We start from the raw sequence: 20,513 nt of genomic DNA, 5'->3' as shown, positions 1-20,513 counted from the left end.
CTGTATGCTAAAGCCAGGGTCCCATGCCTGGTAAGAGGCACCGCCAGGCCCAGAAGGCATGCTTACTAATGTCCAGTGGTTACTTGGTACAGGACCACCCGACACACTGAACACAAAGAGGTCATATGCTATTCAATTTATAAAATTATCTATATTTTAATAGTGTTTACTTCCATACAAACAATTATTTTACCATTAAAATGGCAGGATGCTCTAAAGGATTCAGAGTCCAGAGAGCTCTCTATCTTTAGTTATATGAAATGGCTTCCCCATGTAAATGTGCTTTCTCAAATCATGCTTTGGTGGTAGGTAATGGCTTTGACAATTGGACAAATATTTATTGAGATACAGCAATGAACACAAGAGATAATTCCTCTCCTCAAGGAGTTTACAAATTAGTGGAAGAGTCAAAACGATAAACAAGTAACTAAGTAATACAATTTCTGGTAGTTATACATGTTATTAGAAAGAACAGCAGAAGACAGAACTAGAGAGAGGTGGGTGGGGACTCTTTAAGATGGAGTTGCAGAGAAGGCCTTTGACGAGGTGATGTTTAAAGCAGAGGAGGAGACATTTGAATTCTGAAGCGTGAATTGCAGAGAGACTAGTAGAAAGGTCTGAGAGGAAAAATAGGTCAAGTTAAAGAAAAATTTATTCACACCTAGTTAGGACTCAGTTTTTACCCAAATGTTTTGCCAGTCTTTTCTTTAACTCAATACTCACAAGATTGATTATACAATCTATCTCTCATGCCTGGCAAGAAGACAACTAAATTTATGTGTCTACAGCCAAGCACTTTATCGAATACAACAAACTCTTTTCTTTGTGCTTATAAGTGGATTTGGCTGGAGCAGCCACAGCATCTTGTTCCCTGATATAACTCTTCCTGATGCTCCCAAGATTGCTGCAAATGCTGACACTGGCTGTCTAAGCTGCTTAATGAGATGACAGCGCTGCTAGCATTTTTCACTGACCCTGAACTCCTTCTTTATGAAACAGGAACAGTGGCCAGAACTGATGGAAGGTTGTTGCTTCTTCATAAAGAAATCACATCCTATCTTCGGTGACAGGACAAACAACAACAACAACGACCCATTTGTCACTGGCCGGTCATCAATCTCCCTAACACTGAAGAGGTAACATTTTTGGTTCTCTCACTGTCTGCTACTAGAATAAAACCTAAAATCCTAATAATCCATATTTCTCACATTTTTATACAAAAGACTAGATTCACAGAAGAGGCTAAATCTAAAGTATAAAAGGAGGTCAGAGCTAAAACTATATATTTATAGTTACAGAATTCTGCTGCTTCTTTTCTTCCTATTCTCTAATCTGCCCTCTCCTCTTCTCTTAGCTGAATTTGATGGCTTGGATATAAGTCTCATCCTGGAGCCTCCAAATTTCCCCTAAACCATTACACATGCAGGATATGCTGTTTTGTGTTTGTTTTTTTTTTCCAGGAGAGTTTATATCTTATTCTTCTTTAGATCTCTGGATTTAGCAGTCTGTTACATAGCAGTTGTTTAAAAAATGCTCCATGAAGTCATGCCATTCTTTTTAATTTTAAAAGTAAGTTTTGCAGTCCCTAAAATCATACCTCTTCCATGAAAACCTCCCAGATAGAAGCCTGCTTGTTTGTGTAATCCCAGTTGTAATGCTCAATGGCTCACTATTAAATAATGTACCCACTCTTGTCATTTATATAATAACATTAGAGAAGGGAATTGGGATCAGATTATTAGAGATAAGCAAAAGAAGTGGAACTGAGCTTTCAAATGCTCTGATATGGTTCACTGACAACTGTTTTATTTTAAAAATTCTTTGGAATATGTAAAAAGAAATCCCTATCAAAATGTTCCATTAAGTAAATAACAGAAGATGAACAGATTTTTATAAAGTCTTTTGCACCCTCTACCCTACCCTATCTTCAGTCTCTTAAAAGATATGACTAAGATTGCTTTTTTTCCCAGCCCCAAAGTAACTCTAAAATCCACAGAGGAGGTGAAAACTTTTATGGAAAATTCACGGTATTAACAATCTAGAAAGAAAAGACCTTGGAATCCATACTCTTCTACTTGATGTATCTGCAGGTTTTGTAGTGGTTGTTGCTGCTGTTGTTATTTTTAAGGAGGTACTGGGGAGTGAACCTAGACTCTTGCACATGGGAAGCAGGCATTCAACCACTGAGCTATATCCACTCCTCAAAGAGAGTTGGTTTTTTGTTTGTTTTGTTTTGTTTTTAGGAGGTGCCAGGGATTGAACCCAGGACCTCGTACATGGGAAGCAGGTGCTCAACCACCTGAGTTACATTTATATAGGATTATATATCTCTACCATGTTGAACTCAGTCATGGCTACGTGACTTGCTTTAGTCAACGCAATCTGAGTAGAAGTGAGGTAGCTTTAATAGCTACTGTATGGCTTGCCCAGTTCCTTGCCTGTGTGACTGTGGCAGCAATGAGTCTCCATGTTCGTAGGTCCTTAAATGACTATATAAGCAAAAAGAACTCCTTTGCTGACCCATGGTAGACTGTAGTGAGAAACAAATTTGGCTGTTTTAAGCTGCTAAGATTCTCATGCTGTTTGCTACTATAGCGTAATCTAGCTTATCCTGACTGATAGAGAAGGTAAAACTTTCCATTTTCAGTTCAATCAACTCCAATACAATCAACTCCAATACAAAGGAAAAAAAAACCCTGCTGCTTTATCTTCAAGTAATTTATCATACCATGAAACTGCGTTTTTCCCACTCTTAATGAATATCTCAGTTATTCATGATGAAATAAAATATCATTACCATGACTTGTGGGAAAGGTGACTTCAATGAGGAACACCACAGGAAGTAGGACGTATCGCACTGATTTCAAACTTGCAAAGGAGGTTGTCTTATTGGGTCATGGCATGCTCAGCTTCGTAAACCTGAATGAGCACACTGGGCTGGTTTTCAGAGAATATAGGGAAGGTCTGTGTCTGCTTGGTGGGAATGGTGGTATTGTGCTTAATGAGGGCAGTCATGACTCCACCAGCAATTTCAATTCTAAGTGAAAGAGGAGTTACAGCCAAGAGGAGCAAATCTTGAACCTTTTTAGATTTGTCTCCAGATAGGATGGCTGCATGGAAACTGCAGCATAACCAACAGTCTCATTGGGGTTGGTGCTCTTGTTCATTTTTTCTGTTGAAGAAGTCCTGGAGAAATTTCTGAATCTTGGGGATATGAGTAGAACCACTCACCATGACAATATCATAGATCTGAGTTTGCCTAGATCTATGGCATCCCTAAGGGCTTTCTCCACAGGATTCAGGGTGGCCTGGAACAGGTCACATTCAATTCTTCATACTGGGCATGAGTAAAGGAGAGAGAAGTCGATTCCTTCACAGAGGGAATCAGTCTCAAAACTGGCCTGGGTACTGGAAGAGAGGGTGTACTCAACTTATTCACAAACAGTATGGAGGCAGTGGACAGCTCTTTGGTTCTCACGATGTCCTTCTTATGCTTGCACTTGAACTCAGCAATAAAATGGTTGACTATTCAGTTGTCAAAGTGTTCTCCACCTAAGTGAGTATCTCTAGCTGTAGATTTGACCTCAAAAATTCCATCATCAATGGTACTAAGGACTGACACATCAAAAGTGTCCCCTCCTCAGTCAAAACTCAGCATGTTTCTTTCAGTACAAACCATTTTGTCTAAGCCATAAGCAATAGCAGTGTCAGATGGCTCAATGATGAATCTGAGTACATTGAGGCTGGCAATGGTTCCAGCATCTTTGGTGGCCTCATGCTGAGAGTCGCTGAAATAAGCTGACACTGTGACAAAAGGATTGGTAACAGTCTTCCAAAGGTAGGCTTCTACAATTTCCTTCCTCTTTGTTAGGACCATTGAAAATATCTCCTCTGGTTAGACTCTTTCAGTCTTGCCCTTATATTCTACTTGGACCTTGGACCTGCCTGCATCATTCACCATTATGAAGGGCTGATACTTCATATCAGATTGGACAACAGCATCATCAAATCTATGTCCAATCAGACATTTGGCATCATAAACCATGTTGGTGGCATTCATTGCAATTTGATTCTTCATGGCATCACCAATCAATTGTTCAGTATCAGTAAAGAAGACATAGCTTGGAGTTGTTTGGTTCCTCTGATCATTGGCAATTATTTCCATTTTTCTGTGCTGGAATACACCCACACAGGAGGAGGTGGTGCCAAGATCAATGCCAACTGTGGGTCCCTTAGACATGATTGCTTCTTGTAGGCCTAGCTCATGGAAGAAAACAGCAACCCCGAAAGCTAGTGCCACATTCAATTAGCCTATGTATTTTGTAATGTCTCTAGTTACAAGGTAGAAGGCCTTAACATTTTCTAACATTAGCAGCAGCATTAAAATAAAAAAGTATTTAAAGTCTAAGACTTTCATAATGAGCAGTATTAAACATCAAAATCATTTCAACCAGCTTTTATTGTATTTAGTATTTTCTTTCTTGTGGACTCTGTCAAAAATTGAGACATTAATTTAAATTGATGACAATTAAAAAAAAATATTTTACATATTTGTATTTCATAATACTTTTCTCTCTTTTCTGGGCTCCTTGAAAATATAATATCACTGATGATACTCTTATAAATGATAGTCAAACTCTCCCATGGGATGTGGATAAAAAATTGACCAATATAAGCATGAGATGAACCGACCTAATGGCGAATGGTGTGGTTAGTTGCTTGGTTCAAGATGTCATTAATACTGCTTCGGAAAGCATATGTTTTATACTATTTCTTTATTTGTACCTGTGTTATTATTTAATATAATGAAAAGGGATAAGTGATTTTAGTTTATTACAGGTGAAACTTGAACTCATTCTTTTCTATTGGAAAGCTTTATTTGAATCATAAGTAAAATCCAATAAATTAATCCATTGGTTTTTTTAAGTACAACATGCATATAGCTTTTGTATGCAAGACTAAAAAGTGGGCTTAACCTGCCAGTGACAAAAAACAAAACACTTTTATTGTCTGATATTTCATATTACATAAGGTAACATTATTATTTTTTTCCTTGCTAGGCACTAAAGGTATTTGGGATTTGAGCTTTTTTGGAGAGTTAGAAAAAGAGTTTGGCCTTCTGATATGATTCAGTAACATACTTGCCATCCAGTTGGTAATTGATAGCAGTGTTTGCTATTTAATTCAGTTTTTTAAAACTGCAATTCATCTAGCACTGTGTAGATCCTGTCAGCTAATTTGCTGCCCATCTTCTTCACCAATTCTTACTTCATCCATTGTAAAACTGAGAAGTTTTCAATCAATTCTTATTCCCAGGTCAATTCATCAAAATACTAAACTTCAGAACATGTCAGCAAAATGTGTGTTCCAACATCAACACAGCCTATCCAGAAGAAAACTAGGGGTTTGTTTTCATAACTGGTTATATGGTTACTATAATTTTTATGCTGACTTACCAGAAAAATCTTTATGGGGGAAAATGAAATAAAAACCAGTCTGACATTTAAAAATGAAGTGACAGGCAAACTAGATTTCCTTAAAAATGCTCCCTTGCTAATGTTCAATAGCAAGGTTCAATAGCAACAATTTTCCTATCTTTTAGTAAAGTCCCAACATTATGAAGGATGAAAAGCAAAGGCCCAGGCGGTGTCCTTTAAAATGTGTGGGGTGTGGGGTAGGAATCTTCTGCAGGTTTGACAGCAAGACAGAGACTGAGAAAGGAATTTATGGGCATTTATGGGAGAGAAGAAAGAGACTTTGATAGGCAATATTAAAGGAAAGTCCTCATTAGAAAAGACCCATAAACTGTCTCCCTGATCTATACTCCCTGATACATCTGGCCCCTGTATTCCTTTTGAGTCTCCTTCAATGGCTCCTCTTCTCCACGTTCCTTAAAGTTTGCTCTGGCCTAGGCTCACTTCTCTTCCCTCTTTCAGCTTTAGTTATTACAGAGTCATCAATGGCTTCCAGTTTTGCAGCTTCCACCCCAATATTTTGACTGGACTTTTCTAGATTTCTCTTTCTAGACGTCCTACAGGCACCTGGAACTTAAGTCAAAAAAAAAAAAAAAAAAAGGTGAAAAGTCAATTCTTCCTGCCCCCTCAAAGTGTGTTCCTCATCCTTGTTCCTTTATCTTGATTCATGTCACTCCCATGTGCTTACCCACCCATATTAGAAATCTACTCTCAGCATCTTCTTTAAATCTTCCTTCTTTCTCACCCTGCCAATAATTTATAATTACACTATCTCTGAAAAAGCTCTTGAATTCAACCCCTCCTTGGCACTCACACAGCACCTGGGACAACTATATAGTCTCCTGACTGGTCAAACAGGGTGAGTGGCTTCATAGCCCCCATCTGTGAAATATCAGATGGAACCCAGGGAGAGATGACTGCATGCTAAAGGAGAGTGGGAGGACTAGGAGAACTGATGAATTTTTGAAGCAGCAATACTGTTTCAAATAAGGAAGACAGAAGTTCTGGTGGAGAGTAAGTCTCAGCCTTTTAGCTGGCATAAAGGTCACAATGAAAATCTCTTCTAACATCTTTTAACCGTCTTTGTAAAATACTTCCTAGAAGAAATATGTAAAATAGTTAATAAATAATATGAATTATGAAACATCCTGAAGATCTTCAAATTACAGAGTTGGAGTAATTTAAAGGGATTGGGTATTTTCCTCTTTTAATGAACAGAGGTGGAGTAGTTGTCCCTCCTCCTTCCCCTACTTTCCTTGACCTGTATATCCTTTGTTCCAGCCCTACATTTGGCATTTTATGCATGCTGTGAAACATAAATCCCTCTAGTTCCAATGTGACAGAACGTTTTCTGGCTTGAGTCAGAATGTGAGGAGCTGAGAAGACAACCAGTGCACCAGTCAGGGGCTGGGGCTAGAACAGGGGCCCCATTTGTCTTGAGGGGGGCTAGGACATGATAGCCTTCCTAAGTTAAATCAAGCTGCTAGCTAGTGGGTTGGCGTCAAGCCCATAACGAAAAGATGAGAATCAAGCTTGGGAGAAATGTCAAGTACCAAGCATTGGAGAGGGATGGAAAACTGCTTTTGGTGTCCTTAACTGTTTCTTCCTCCCAAGGCTGAAGCCACACATACATTATAAAAAGGAACCCATGCTCTAGGGACCTCTCACCAGGCTTAGTCTCTTATTACCACCCTACCACCTATCCCTAGTTAATTCATCTTCCTATCCCTGGCTGTGGCTCTTTTCCATTCGATGCGATGGATGGTGCTTGTAGATGGAAGACTTATTAGTTTGTGATTCATGGGGTCGATTTTACCATGGACACTGTCTAGGGTTCCCTCCAGGGGTCTATCTATCCCTTAAAGTTGGAAGCCAAGCTTGCTTGACTCTTATACTTCCCCAAATTCCTAAAAACCAGACCAAGGCCAGAGCCTTAGCCCAGGCTTCAGAGACATTTGAACAGAGAAAAAGAGATTTGGCATGAAAGCTAGCCAGTCGGGAACAAAGATGGCAAAAATAGACAACCTCATTAAACTCTATGGGAGAATCAATGGCAGCACGGTACGTGGGCATATGTGAGTTGGTACACAGTTGAGGAGGCCACAGAGCAGCTTTTGGCATATCCCTTTTTGTTCTCCTGGAAATTGTGCCTGAGGCCATCAAGTAGGAGCTGAGAGATTTTGCTGGGTAGAAAAAAGGCCTTCATGACTTGCTCTAGGTTGAAGGCCTCCTTCTCTGTCTCCCCTTTCCTTTGCAGAGCTTATTTAAATCTCAACTGAAAAGACTAGGTAATCAATTTATAAAAGCTATTGTTATAATTAGGACAGAATTGAAAAAAAATATTTCCTCTCAAAGAATCTAAGAGACTTCAGGAAATGCCAATTTAAGTTATAGTATGAGGATACAGAGGTGAGTTGTACAGCCAGTTACCTGAATAATATCTTAGAATGAGGCCTATTTATTTTATATTAACAATATATGCCTATAAATAGACTAGAGATTACCTTATGAATTATCACAGATGCAAGGGGTTACCTAGTTTATAGGAATGCCACAGACATAACTGAGTTAAAACTTAGACTAGAAACTCATGTGTTTCCAGTATTATCCAGGATTAGCAAAATACTATTTTGATTTACTAACTTATAAATGTGGACAGGCATTTTACCACAGTGAAAAAAGGCCAGATCTGAAGGAAATCTAGTTCAAGCTCTGTAAATACATGTATCATTGCTAAACCTCTGTTCTTTCACCTATAAAATAGTATTAATTACCTTCCTTGGCTACCATGAGGAGCAAATGAGATACTGTATGTGAAAGGAGCTTATAAGCTATAACCAGCTAAATAAGTGCAGTTGTTACCATTATGCACAAAGGTGTCTCTCTAAAGAATATGTCTTGGAGAATAACTGTGAGAAATATTCCAAATTACTTTGGATATGATATCCATGTGCTACTCATTCTTGGAGACATTTCCAATACAGAAAATAGAAAAGACCCCAATTAAAACATTCTTTGACATGTATTCTAACATTTTTTTCATCTCTTATGCTTTAAGTTATCACCTATCCAATCTAATATGAATATGCTTCACGGGTAGACCTTGGCCCAGGTGAAAAAGAAGGAAGCAAAATTGTACAAATGAGCTTTACAGAACTTCTTTGTTTTCTTTTCTATTTTTTGGTGCGGATTGTTAGAACCCCACTGCAGTACCAGAGGGTGCCAAAAACAGGAAGGTGTCAATGAAAGTCCATGGGGCAGCTGAAGGTCAAAGGAAAACACCAAGGGTGAGGAGCCAGACTGATATACAAAGAAATGAGAGTAAGTTAGGTTTGGAGTGGTGAGAGTACTTAAAGAAAATAGGGGGAAGTGGCTGTGGCTCAGTCAGTTGGGCTCCCATCTACCATATGGGAGGCCCTGGGTTGGAGTCCTCGGCCTCCGTGTGAAGGCAGGCTCGCCTGCAAGTGCCACGGAGTGCAGACAAGGTGGAGAGCTGACTCAGCAAGGTGACGCAACAACAACAAAAAAAGACAAGAAAAAAACCCCACAGAAGTGCATGCAGAGAATGGACGCAGAGAGCAGACAGGAAGCAAGCCACAAGGGGGAAAGGGAAATAAAATAAATGAATACAGACACAGAAGAACACACAGCGAATGGACACAGAGAGCAGACAGCATGCAAAAAGCCACAAGGGAGGGGAAGGAATAAAAAAATAGGAAAATTATTTATCACAACAACACACAAAGAGAGAAAAATGATTCCTGATGTTTTAGCCAAAACCTTTAGTCATCATTGCTAATTAAGGGCCCAATTATTAATCAGAGGTAAAAATAGCATTTATGATTAAAATACTAGTCTTTAATATCAGAACTTAAAAATATATTTGAAAAATTGATTATCTATGAGCTATATTTGATGTAATCTTTTACACCAAATTTTGTTTATAGACCTTACAAGAGTGCTGGATATAGCAGACATTAAAGAGAAACTAGTTGATTGAAGGGAAACATATCAAATATAGTTTTGGTACATAAATCTGGATCTAGGAACAATCATAAGACAAATGGAGGAGAGATTTCATCAATTATCTTGACAAGGTCCTGCTACAATTTTTCAAATAGACATATGAAGATGACATGTGCCTCCTTTGTATCACAGAAATACATTAAAATTGATTTTCAAACTTCCATAATTTGCAGTGTTAGATAAAATTGGTCCCACTTAAAACTATCTGACTAAATAAATAATTCTTTTAAAATGCGGTCTTTACTATTCTTTGTGAAATTTTCTAGTACACCAGCCAAATTCACCAAACTATTACCATTTGTAAATATTTAGAAAAATTAAGTCTTGAAATAGCTAACAATAATTTTGGCTGTCACTTCACATGTTTTTTCTGCTGCTGCAGGATTAATTGCAGTAGTTAAGAGAAAACTTTTTTGTTTTTCCCTAGCATTGTTGCATAGTCTCACTGTAATGCCTTCTTCCCTCCCTCCCTCCCTTCCTTTCTTCCTTCCTTCCTCTCTCATCCCCTCCCTCCCTCCTCTTTCTTTCTCTTCCTCTTTCTCTCTCCCCCTTCTTCTCTCCTTTCCTTCCTTCCTTCCTCCCTCCCTCTCCCTTTTTTTCTTCCTTTCTAAGAGGAACACTCTCTGAAACGAGAAGGAAAGTATTGCTTCTTATCGGCGGTCATTCCAAACTTATCAATTTACAATATGCATTTTGCAAACCTAGAGAACCCCTTCCCCTCAAACACATTGATATTTCTCTTTCTAATAAAACTGAAGACAGATGTACGGAAGGATTTTCAACTTAAAACACTATAAACATCTTATAAAAAGATTCACATGTGTTAGGTAAAAATGATTTTGGTAATTTTAAGTACACATCCTTTGGCTATTCAGAAATAGGCTTCTCTTCATACAACTCCCTATTCTGTCTGTTCCCAGTTCTTCTCTCAACTCCCATGCTTTCAGCCTCTATTCCTGGTTTGTTCTTTATTTCAGTTCTCTACTACAAGGAGCCTGGAGTCTATACTTGATTTCCATTAATTTGGCTATAGTTCAGATGACCTTATAGCTTCCTCTCATCTGCCGCTGCCAGCGAAGCTTTACCCCAAATTATCATTACTTTTCTATGAGTATAGCTCTTCCTCTCTTGTTTTCTCCATTCTATCACAGTTGCCTAGAGACCTTTTGTGTCATTCCCCATGAACCAACTGAGGCCTCTCGCATATCGACATCAGCCTGAACTGGACTCAAGGCTATCTGCGTTCTCAGACACTGGATACTATATTTTGGCCTGATGGTCTTTTGTCTTGGCATCTAGCCTTTTAACAAAGCAGAGTTGGCCTCCAGACTCTGGCTCCACTTGTTTCTAGCTCACTCTTCCTCTAATCTAGGCTAAACAGCAGGGGATGCTGGGGTTATGATAAGAAGTATGAATTTCCCTGAAAAGACTAAGTTTCATGATGGTAGGGATTTCTGTTTTGTTCACCGATATATCCCAAGTTTCTAGAACAGAATCTGGTACATAATAGTCACTCAATAAATTAAATGAATGAATAAATGAATGCCTTCCTGAGGGAGCAACTCATCCGCATGTTTTAGTTGTTTCCCTTTTTAGGAATTTCCTATGTTTTCTCTTTCCTACAGGGAAAGAGTGAGAAATCACAGCCCATATTCCAAATGTACTTGCATTGTGGTTTAGTACCAGTTGCCTACTTGGGTTTAGTTTTTGTTCTTTGGTAATTTTTAAGTTTCTGAAAATGCTCAGCATTTGGTTCCCTCTGTTGACAGCAGCATGTATGACTAATTCTTCAGAGAAGACTTAATAATAATAATTTAATGATAACAGTAATAACAATTATTATTGCATATTTACTATGGCCAAATATTTTAGGCACATGTATCTCATGTAATTCTTGAAGCAACCTAAGGGGTGGGTAATGTATAGGCAGCACAGCTTGCATTTGAACTGGGCTTGTCTGAGAGCAAAGCTGTTTTAATTCACATGTCCTGATACACTCATAGCAGAATGCATGATGCATGGCTCAATAATGACTCCTAGACCTCTGACTTAAAATAAAACTATTAGTTAAGAGCATATCAGACAAAAAATATAGATTTTTCCCACTCTCAGCAACTAAAACCATAGCAGCAAATGATGGCTACTCAGTTATTATTAGTGACATACTAAAGGTACTCACTATGGTTATAAGACCAATCATGTGGAAAAAGATGTCTTACAAACCCAATTAAAAATTACACTACCAAGCTCATCTTTGCTATTAAAAATAATTACTCCATGAAGTAAAATTTTTAAAATTGGCTACTACATTTTTGGAAAAAAAGTTTAAGGGAAAAATATAAGAAATTTTACAAATGTGAATGCTTACAATATGATTAATGCTGACCATCTGCTCTCTCTCTCCATTGAAGATCACAGAGAAAAATCTTATGTTACATTAAGGGGTTATTTGGATTGACAGGGAAGAACTCTGTAGCTGTAAAATTTATTCAACACTAGATAAGGTTATATTAAGTAAGGCTTCTGAATCTCTAACCCTTAGAGATCTTTAAAAAGAAAATCAGCAATAGCCATTTTGGATAACAATCTAAAACCCAAATAAAGAGTTGCGGTGTTAAGATTTCTATTGCTAAATGCTGGATAATTCTAGAAATGTGACTATGTGAGACGTAACACATATTTCAAGGGACTGATTTATTAGAAAAAATTCCTTGGAGTAAAACATTAAATTAGTTTTCTCTCTTTTTCCCTTCTTTCAATCAAACATTTATTGAACATCTATTACGTCAGGGATATAAAGCTGCAGGTAACATTGTGCTATCTCAAGGAGCACAGAGCTTAATGCAGGAGACAGGAATGCAAATGAAAAGTGCAAAAGAGCAAGTGATATTATAAAGACAGATATAACAAATAAACTCTGTTTGGGGATGTGGATTTACATATTAAAAAGTACTTTTTAAATGCCAGGCACTATGTTAGGCATTGAGGATATAAGAGTAAAAAATATCCTCCAGTATTCTGGGAGTTTATGGTCCAGTATGGCAGGCCCTAGCCAAGTATAGCTACTGAGATTTGAAACGTGGCTAGTCAAACTGAGATGTGCTGTATATGTGAAATATCCACTGGGTTTTGAAAATTTAGTTCAACAAAGGAATGTTCATACCAAATTTCATATTATTACATGTTTGAATGATAAAACTTGACATATATTGAGTTAAAACAATACATTACAAAAAGTAAATTTACCTGTTTCTTTTTACATTTTGGCTACGAGACAATTTTAAATTACATATGTGGCTCACATTACATAACTAAAGCTCTTGTATAATGGAAGATATAGACAAGTTAGAAGAAAGCTATAGTATACCATCTTTGATAAGGGCTATAATAGTGTGATACAGAGAGAAAGAAATATAGAAAAGACTTCTTAGGGGAAAACTGATCTCTATTAAGAATCAAAATGTGAAAAAAATTAAGAGTCAACAAAGGTTATATAATTCTCATATTAAATATGTTTAATTTTTTTACTAAACAGATATATTTAACTGTGCTATTAGCTACAGTGTAAAATCCCTAATTATATTCTGAATTAATTTTAGGACATTGGAATGGATTTTATTATTATTACTTTTATTAAGGTATGTCTACTCTGAATCATTTGAAAACAGATAAGTATAAATGTAAAAAAAACCTTTCCACAATTATTAATACACTGTTATAGTTCCCAAATATTTATGCATAAACATGGAAATATAAAATTATTTTAATGAAAATGAAATATTATACCTATTGTTTGGTATTGTGATTATTTTTGTCAATAATACAAGTAGGATTCTATATAAACCAAGATTTAGACTATTTCCAAAATTTTGCTATTACAAGCAATGATACGATAGATGATGAACAAATATATTTGAAGTCTTCATTGATTACTGTCTTGAGGTAAATTCTTAATAGTCTAATTAGTATGTCAAAAGGCTTGCATTTTAAAAGATGTTTGATACTTATTAATAATTTCATTCCCAAAACTCTGAATTTCTAATTTATAGTCCAGCCAAAAGCTTATGAGAAATGTTTTACTCTACCTTCTTACTAATACTAGGACTAAATATTTAAAAACAAAATGGTATTTTGTTATCTTTAATTTATATTTACTTTCAAATGATTATCGGCAATGTATATACTTCTAAATTAACTGCCTATTCATGTCCTTTGCTCATTTTTGTACTGAGGTATTCACTTTTCTTACTGATTTGAAAGAGCTCTTTACATATTATAGAACCATAAAATTTAGTTCATCATATATGTTTCAAAGCTCCAGGTTTCCAGGTTGTCTTTCAACAGCAATTAATTGAACGTTACGTGGAAGTATACAGAGGTGAATTAAAGGTAAAGAATCTTGGCATTTCAAGGAGGTTTTGATAAAATTACCATGTAATCCTACATACTGAGGACTTAGTATACTACTTTCAGAGTTGAACAAAACAAGTAATAAAGATAAAGTATATGGAAGATTTTAGAAGAATTATTAAGAATATTAAGGTATGCATTTTTGGCATAATTTTAACATCTTAAACTTTTCCATACTTTCAAAGTTATTAGTCAACCTGAACAGACAAATAACTATTGGAAAAAATGGAACCATTATTAAAATCTTCCATGTGGAACTTATTTTGTTATAAAATGAAGTGCAAATGTCTAACTTTATTCTTCTACCGTTACCCTACCTCTTGTAATTGGCTAATTTTTCAAACACCACTTATTAAAGTAATTAAATGCTTTCCTACCACTTAAAATACCTACCACTTAAAATAAAATTTTCATTACATTCAAAATCTTTATCTATACCTCAGTTTATTTTTTTGGCAATATATTCTACATCCACCAATATACTTGTATACATCTATGTCCATACATTATTGTTTTCATTACTATAGCTGTATAAAATGTTTAACATATAGATGGGGAAGTTGTTATTCATCATTTTTAAAACGACGTCTTAGTTATCACTGCACATTTATTTTTCCAGATATACTTTAGAATCATTTTTTAAGTTTCAAAAGGAAAACTTCCTTGGGATTTTGATAGGAGTTACATTAAATGTATGCTCCAGATATTAAAAATAAAAGTCACAACTCATTTTGTTTACATGCAAATGTGAATTTCTTATTTTAAATACATTGGCACCCACATAGTCTAGAAATCTATGCTTGATTTAACTTATGAGTACTACTGAATGCTAGTGTGGGCATTATAATACATATAATGCCTATTCCACAAATGCTATTTAGAGATTAAATACAGGATGGAGAGAATGATATATAGAACACCAAACACCAAAAATGATAACAAAATACCCTAACTATATTCTGCCTTATTTTCATAAAGTATTTCCAAAATACGAATTTATTAATGAGACTAAAGGCACAGTCTAAATCACATATTGATATTAAAACTGTTTATTGTGAATGCCTTATTTAGATGAAGACTGATTATTACTTTATAACCCCCAAAATGACACTTGAAAGTTGTTACAGACAATCCATAATATGCCAAAATTTATTATTAAATGCAAAAATGTCCTCTGAGAATCTAAGCACTTAAAGAATACCATTTCATGCTATAGTTATCTGTATTTCTTTAATGAAATTAAAAATTTGTCTGTCTCACAAAGGTGTGATAAAGATTTGTATGATCAAAAATTAGGTGGAGAAGGAGGCTGGGGAAATATATGTTCCTTGTCCATACTAGGATAAACTTAACTTCCAAAATTGCTGCTTTGCAGTTGGCTAGTTTACATTTCATACAACAATAAATGCGAAATCAGAGGCATATAAAATTTCTGATTTATGGTTTTCAATAAAACTGGGAAAAGTTAAAACCAAACATGGATGAAGCAGCACTGAAAAAACAAAGATAAAATGGTTGGCTATATGAACAGTATTATTTCCTCCTGCTGGCAATGACCTTTCACAACATAGTGACATACAAGTTATAAAGCAATTAATAACTTATAGCAACAACAAATACATAAACAATCTGCTGTTTTACAGTCACTTAATAGTAGCATATATTCAGCACACTCAAGAGAAATAACAATAGAACCACATCATGCATGATTTATTTCAGTGTCTATACCTTCAGCGAGCAGCACAGTTCCTTGTATATAGCAGGGACTTATTCAATGACTATGCATGTCTTTAACATGATATTTATTAGTTCATGTATGCTCTAGGTTAAGATCAAATGTTGAAGATGAGAGGAGAAAAGTTAGCAAGGACATGTTAAAATTTCATTAGTAGTATGAAAAATAACCATTGTTAATAAGAGAACATATGAACAGATTTCTGGGGCTTCCTCTTGAAAGCATTAGCTGATTCTGGGTCCCTAGTGAAAGATAAAAATAGTTTTGAATAAACAAAAGTGAAGGATAGCTTTACATTTTAATTACTATTAATGTAGTTTATTAGGAATATATTTAAAACAATATTTTTAAAAAATGTAAACAGAGTTTGAGCAAGATTTTCTGACATTAATGTTAATGATTTATTCTTATTTTACATATGACAAACATACAATACACAAACAAACATGTCCTCAACTCTTCACTATGTGTTCTAATGGAATAGCTGCATACATAATCCCAAAGGCAGGCAATCTTAAAATAATTCATATTTGGATTTCATATTGGTATTCAGTACAGATGTGTGACAAACCCACCTCATTTCCCCAAAAGTGACTGTATATTGAATAATAATCCATGATTAGATGGAAGTGGATATAATAAATGCCAATAAATATATAAAATGTGAAAAAAATAATTTTGGAGTTTTCCCAGAACAAGAATGCAGCAGTTATTAGTAGGATTCTGTGTGTTAGAAGTATGTGATTTCCTAAAAGGGGAAGATAGACATTATTATAACCTTTTCTGCTGGCTTAAGTGACCTCTCAAACACCCTGGAAACCTCTTTTCCCCAGTCTTCACATCACTAACTCCTCTTCAGTTCCATAGTTCTCTTCAATAGAGTCCTTAAAGCGTCTATTCTGACTCCCCATTCCACATCCATACAATTTATTCTCTATAACCACAAACTGTGTGCTTCTGTCTCAGCATTTACAACAACTAGTGAATATTTATTTGTCTATTTGCTTTTTATCTGACTCTCCCACTTGATTGTAAGTTACATAATGAGGAAGAGCCATACAGTTAGTATCTTCTGCAATGCCTGTGTAAAATAAACAACCCAATGTGTATTTACTAAGGTAAACAAGGTAGGGATTCAGTTTGAGCAGATTTGCATCTACTGACTCTAAACTGTGAGAGACAGAATAGACAACAACTTCTAATTATTGCAATCATTTCTTCATTGAATTACCCAATTAATTTGATTCATAAAATTTTCCCAGTGTTCTTGCTTAGGTTTTGATGGATATAGCCCTCAAATCAAGACTTCACTCTCCTGTTCTTACAAATAACTTTTGTGCAGTGGCTCCATATATAATGCATAAGGTGAATAAGTAAACAGGATGAAAGCAAGGGAGTACTGTGCTCCTGTTGCTCTAGCTCTTCTAAGACAAAAGGGACTCAATTTCTTACAGATATAGTATGTACAGAAACTGCAATGGCCTTACATCTATGCACACCTAAAATGGAACTCCCACGACTAGATGAACTATTGAATGAACAGTATCAGAGAGGGGAGAGGCAGATGGTCCGTTGGACTTAAACAGCTACCTCAGACTACACTGCATGTTTACTGGTATTTTCTGTGTTTTTTAAAAGTAATACCTGCAATTATTTCCAAGCATGTAATTTCAGTTATCCTTAGGGAATCCAATAAAAAGAAGGGAGTCTCACAGACAGAAAACATAGTGTTAGGAACTAAGCCAATTACTGGCTGCATCAGGGCAGGGGAGCGGGATAGCTATAAATAGGAGGTTCTGAGCACTAAGATATGAATGAACCATCCTTGGATGCAAAAGCCTCAGCCCTGGCTGTTCCAAAGTTTCTGACAATTTGGAACAAGGAGTCTTGGAGGAGTCAGGAGATGCTTAAGAAGAATTTCTAATTTAGGAATGAGGCTATCAAAGACAATGTGTGGATGGTGATATTCTAAAACTCTACCTCTCAAGTACCAAAGTCTGCTATATTGGTACCTCTTAAGTTCCAAAGACAATCTGGAATATAAAACACTGAGAAGATCAGGTTTTAGAAAAAGCATACAAAGTATATGGAATCCAGTTCTTGTTTGGTACTTTAAAATTTCAGAAATATTACTACTACTACCGCTAATTCTAGATCACATTTACAGGGTGATTAAAATGTTCTAGGCACTGTGCTAAACATTTTACATTTAATCCTCATCATAATTCTATAAGGTAAGTGCTATTATTATCCTCATTTTACAGACTGTGTTATATGAGTTTTAGAGTTTTGGAAAATGGTCTAAAATTATGCCACTCAAAAAATGTGACTGCAGTAGGAGACTGAACTTAACCACAAACACTTTTATAGTCTATGAACATATTGTACCCCTAAGAAAAGTTTAATAAACTTACCAATGAATATTTACATAATGGCCAAAAATTTTAAAATCACAATTAATTTCACAGTGACATTTCTTTATGCTATAATTATTCAAATAATGTTTCACAAAACATTTCAATCTACTGTATTACATAAAAGGTTCCTATGTTTAGAACAGGAAAGTACAATTAATTTTTAATCTTTTCCTTCAGAATGTTAGGCTCTTGAGAACCTAAGTTTAGTCAAAGAAAACAATTATTTGCTTTAAGACTTTCCCTACTGGTTAGAAATCAATTTGTCTTAAAAGGAAAAAGCTCATATTTTCAAACTTATATTTTCTCCCTATTTGTATGCTTTTCTTCTACAAAAGATTAAGTAAGTGGCTCAGAGTTACAGTTTTGGGGTCTTGATTTAAGGCTGCTGTCCATTAAGGAAAGTAGTATAGAAAAGCATTAACAAAATTATCTTTCTTCTGAGAAACGACAAAGCGAAGCCTTATAGCTGACAGGTGGGTTGTTTCTACAAATAACTGATGCCTTTCTGAATACAGAGAAGGGAAGAAGTGCCACAAAATGATTTTAGGAATTTACACAGGGGCCTAATAAAAAAACGTCTTCCATCTAACTACTGCACAAAGTGTTGATACTTTTTATGGGCTGCTGGTCTAAGCAGAAGCCAGTGAATGGAAAAATACTGCTGATTTCCCACTGCATTTTATTCTTGAAGCCTTCCAATGATTATTATAACAAGGGTAAAGGATATCTTTAAGCACTTAGTTTTCTGTGCCTTTGAAATGTTTCTTTCCAGTATCCCTGCTAATGTAAGCCACATAAATATAACCAGATACTAACTGAGATGTTCAGTAAACATTTAAAATGTTCTCTAGTTAAAAGGAGCAGGGATGAAAATGTAGATTCACCTTCTCCTACCTAGCAGTCACTCATCTTAGAATTAAACTTCAGTCTTTACAGAGGCCACAAAATGAATACTTCCTTTATAATTTGAAAAGGAAAAGAGAACGCAATACTATTAAGTGAAGGAAACAAGGAGACAAATATTTAAAACCTTTTTCCTGGGTCTAAGTACTCTCAGTTATACTTGGACATATTAGGATGAATATATACCAGCAATACCTATTTCACCCTCTGAGGAGTACATAATACTTCAATTTTATATTTTTATTTCAACCAAATAGCTTCCAAGTCTGGTCCCATACAATTAAAATAATAAAATTACATATTTGTATGGTCCATCATTATAAATTATTTTTATTTACATTATCACATCATCAGTCATTTAAAACACTTTTGGCAGATCACTACCTTATGCACAGTCCCTTACTAAGTATTAATAACTGGGAGGCAGAGCTATCATCAAATTTACTATCTAAGGAGCATATAAAAACAATATGCAGATGATTATAACAAAAATTCAGGCATCGGAAAATCTTACTCCCAGGCATCACATTTTGCATGAGGATGATCTAAGTTTACCACCAGTGACGTTTAAAATTCACAAAAGGTAGATGTACATTTACTCCCATCTTTTTATACCACAATCTGCAACGATACATAAGAGCTTTATATTTCCATTTGGCATGAAATTGTGGAATGCATACAGGATTAAAAACTCATACAGAACACTGCTTTAGTGTAATGATACTTCTGACCCATATAATCTTATACACTGACCTTATCCAATATATAGACAAATGGTTCCATATTTACTGATGACTTTTACCACTCTAGAAGGTTATCCTGGAGGGAAGAGAGGCTTTCTGAATTGTAACATTATGAGTATAACGGAATAAACACACTATAAGTGAGAATGAACCAGTACTGTCAACCAATTTCTTTAAAATAAAGGAAAGGTCCCATATGAACCATGAAATGGAAACCTAAAAGCTTGTACAAATTGTCTCACAATAGGTTCCTTTTCAAGAGTTCTGACATTTATAATGACAGAAAGTTGCTAAATTTTTTATCATAAACCCAGAAATTCCACTCATCTTCTGTTCTCTGACCTTTTTTAAAAGTATGCTCATATAGATGTATTTTTTTTATTATTCACTCCATTTTAGTCCTGATTCTGAACTGCTGAATAATCTTCGTTGATACACAGGAAGAAGTGGAAAATAATATTCTGCTTAAAAATGCCATTTGTCTTCACTCAAATTATGTGTTGTCTTTACTTACAAAGAGTGACACCCCAAAGGCAAAATGCAAATGTTTTGTATGTAAGAAGACAGGTTGCATCAGTAACAATTATCTTGCATTATGGTGGCAGCCTATAGTCAAGGACATCAGCACAAGCAAAATGTAAATATCCACTTGTTTCTTAGAAAAGATGAAATAGCAACATTAAAAAAAATGATCATGCAGATTTGGTTTATTTCATCAGGTATGCTTTATAGCTGAAGGACTGATTCATTTCTTAAGATCTTAAATGACAAACAAATTGTCAGATTATACTGGCAAACAGAAATA

General features: G+C 35.5%; 1 protein-coding gene across 6 annotated transcripts in view; it reads right to left on the bottom strand.

The window, feature by feature from the left end:
• The window catches only part of FER (FER tyrosine kinase), a 574,904-nt gene that overhangs the window by 69,656 nt on the left and 484,735 nt on the right, over nucleotides 1-20,513 (bottom strand). For 2 of the 6 annotated variants that reach the window (XM_071209303.1, XM_058276948.1), the window contains one exon: nucleotides 14,336-15,887. The exons of the other annotated variants lie outside the window; for them this stretch is intronic. In XM_071209303.1, the coding sequence (XP_071065404.1) occupies nucleotides 15,821-15,887 (67 nt within the window). In that variant the 3' untranslated portion in view covers nucleotides 14,336-15,820. Of the gene's footprint in view, nucleotides 1-14,335; nucleotides 15,888-20,513 lie in introns of those variants that run through there. 6 annotated transcript variants of the gene reach the window in all.

The sequence above is a fragment of the Dasypus novemcinctus genome, chromosome 2 (assembly GCF_030445035.2).
Source record: "Dasypus novemcinctus isolate mDasNov1 chromosome 2, mDasNov1.1.hap2, whole genome shotgun sequence".
Classification (NCBI taxonomy): Eukaryota; Metazoa; Chordata; class Mammalia; order Cingulata; family Dasypodidae; genus Dasypus; species Dasypus novemcinctus.
Note: the sequence above shows the minus strand (reverse complement) of the source record. Positions and strands in the feature narration are given on the sequence as shown.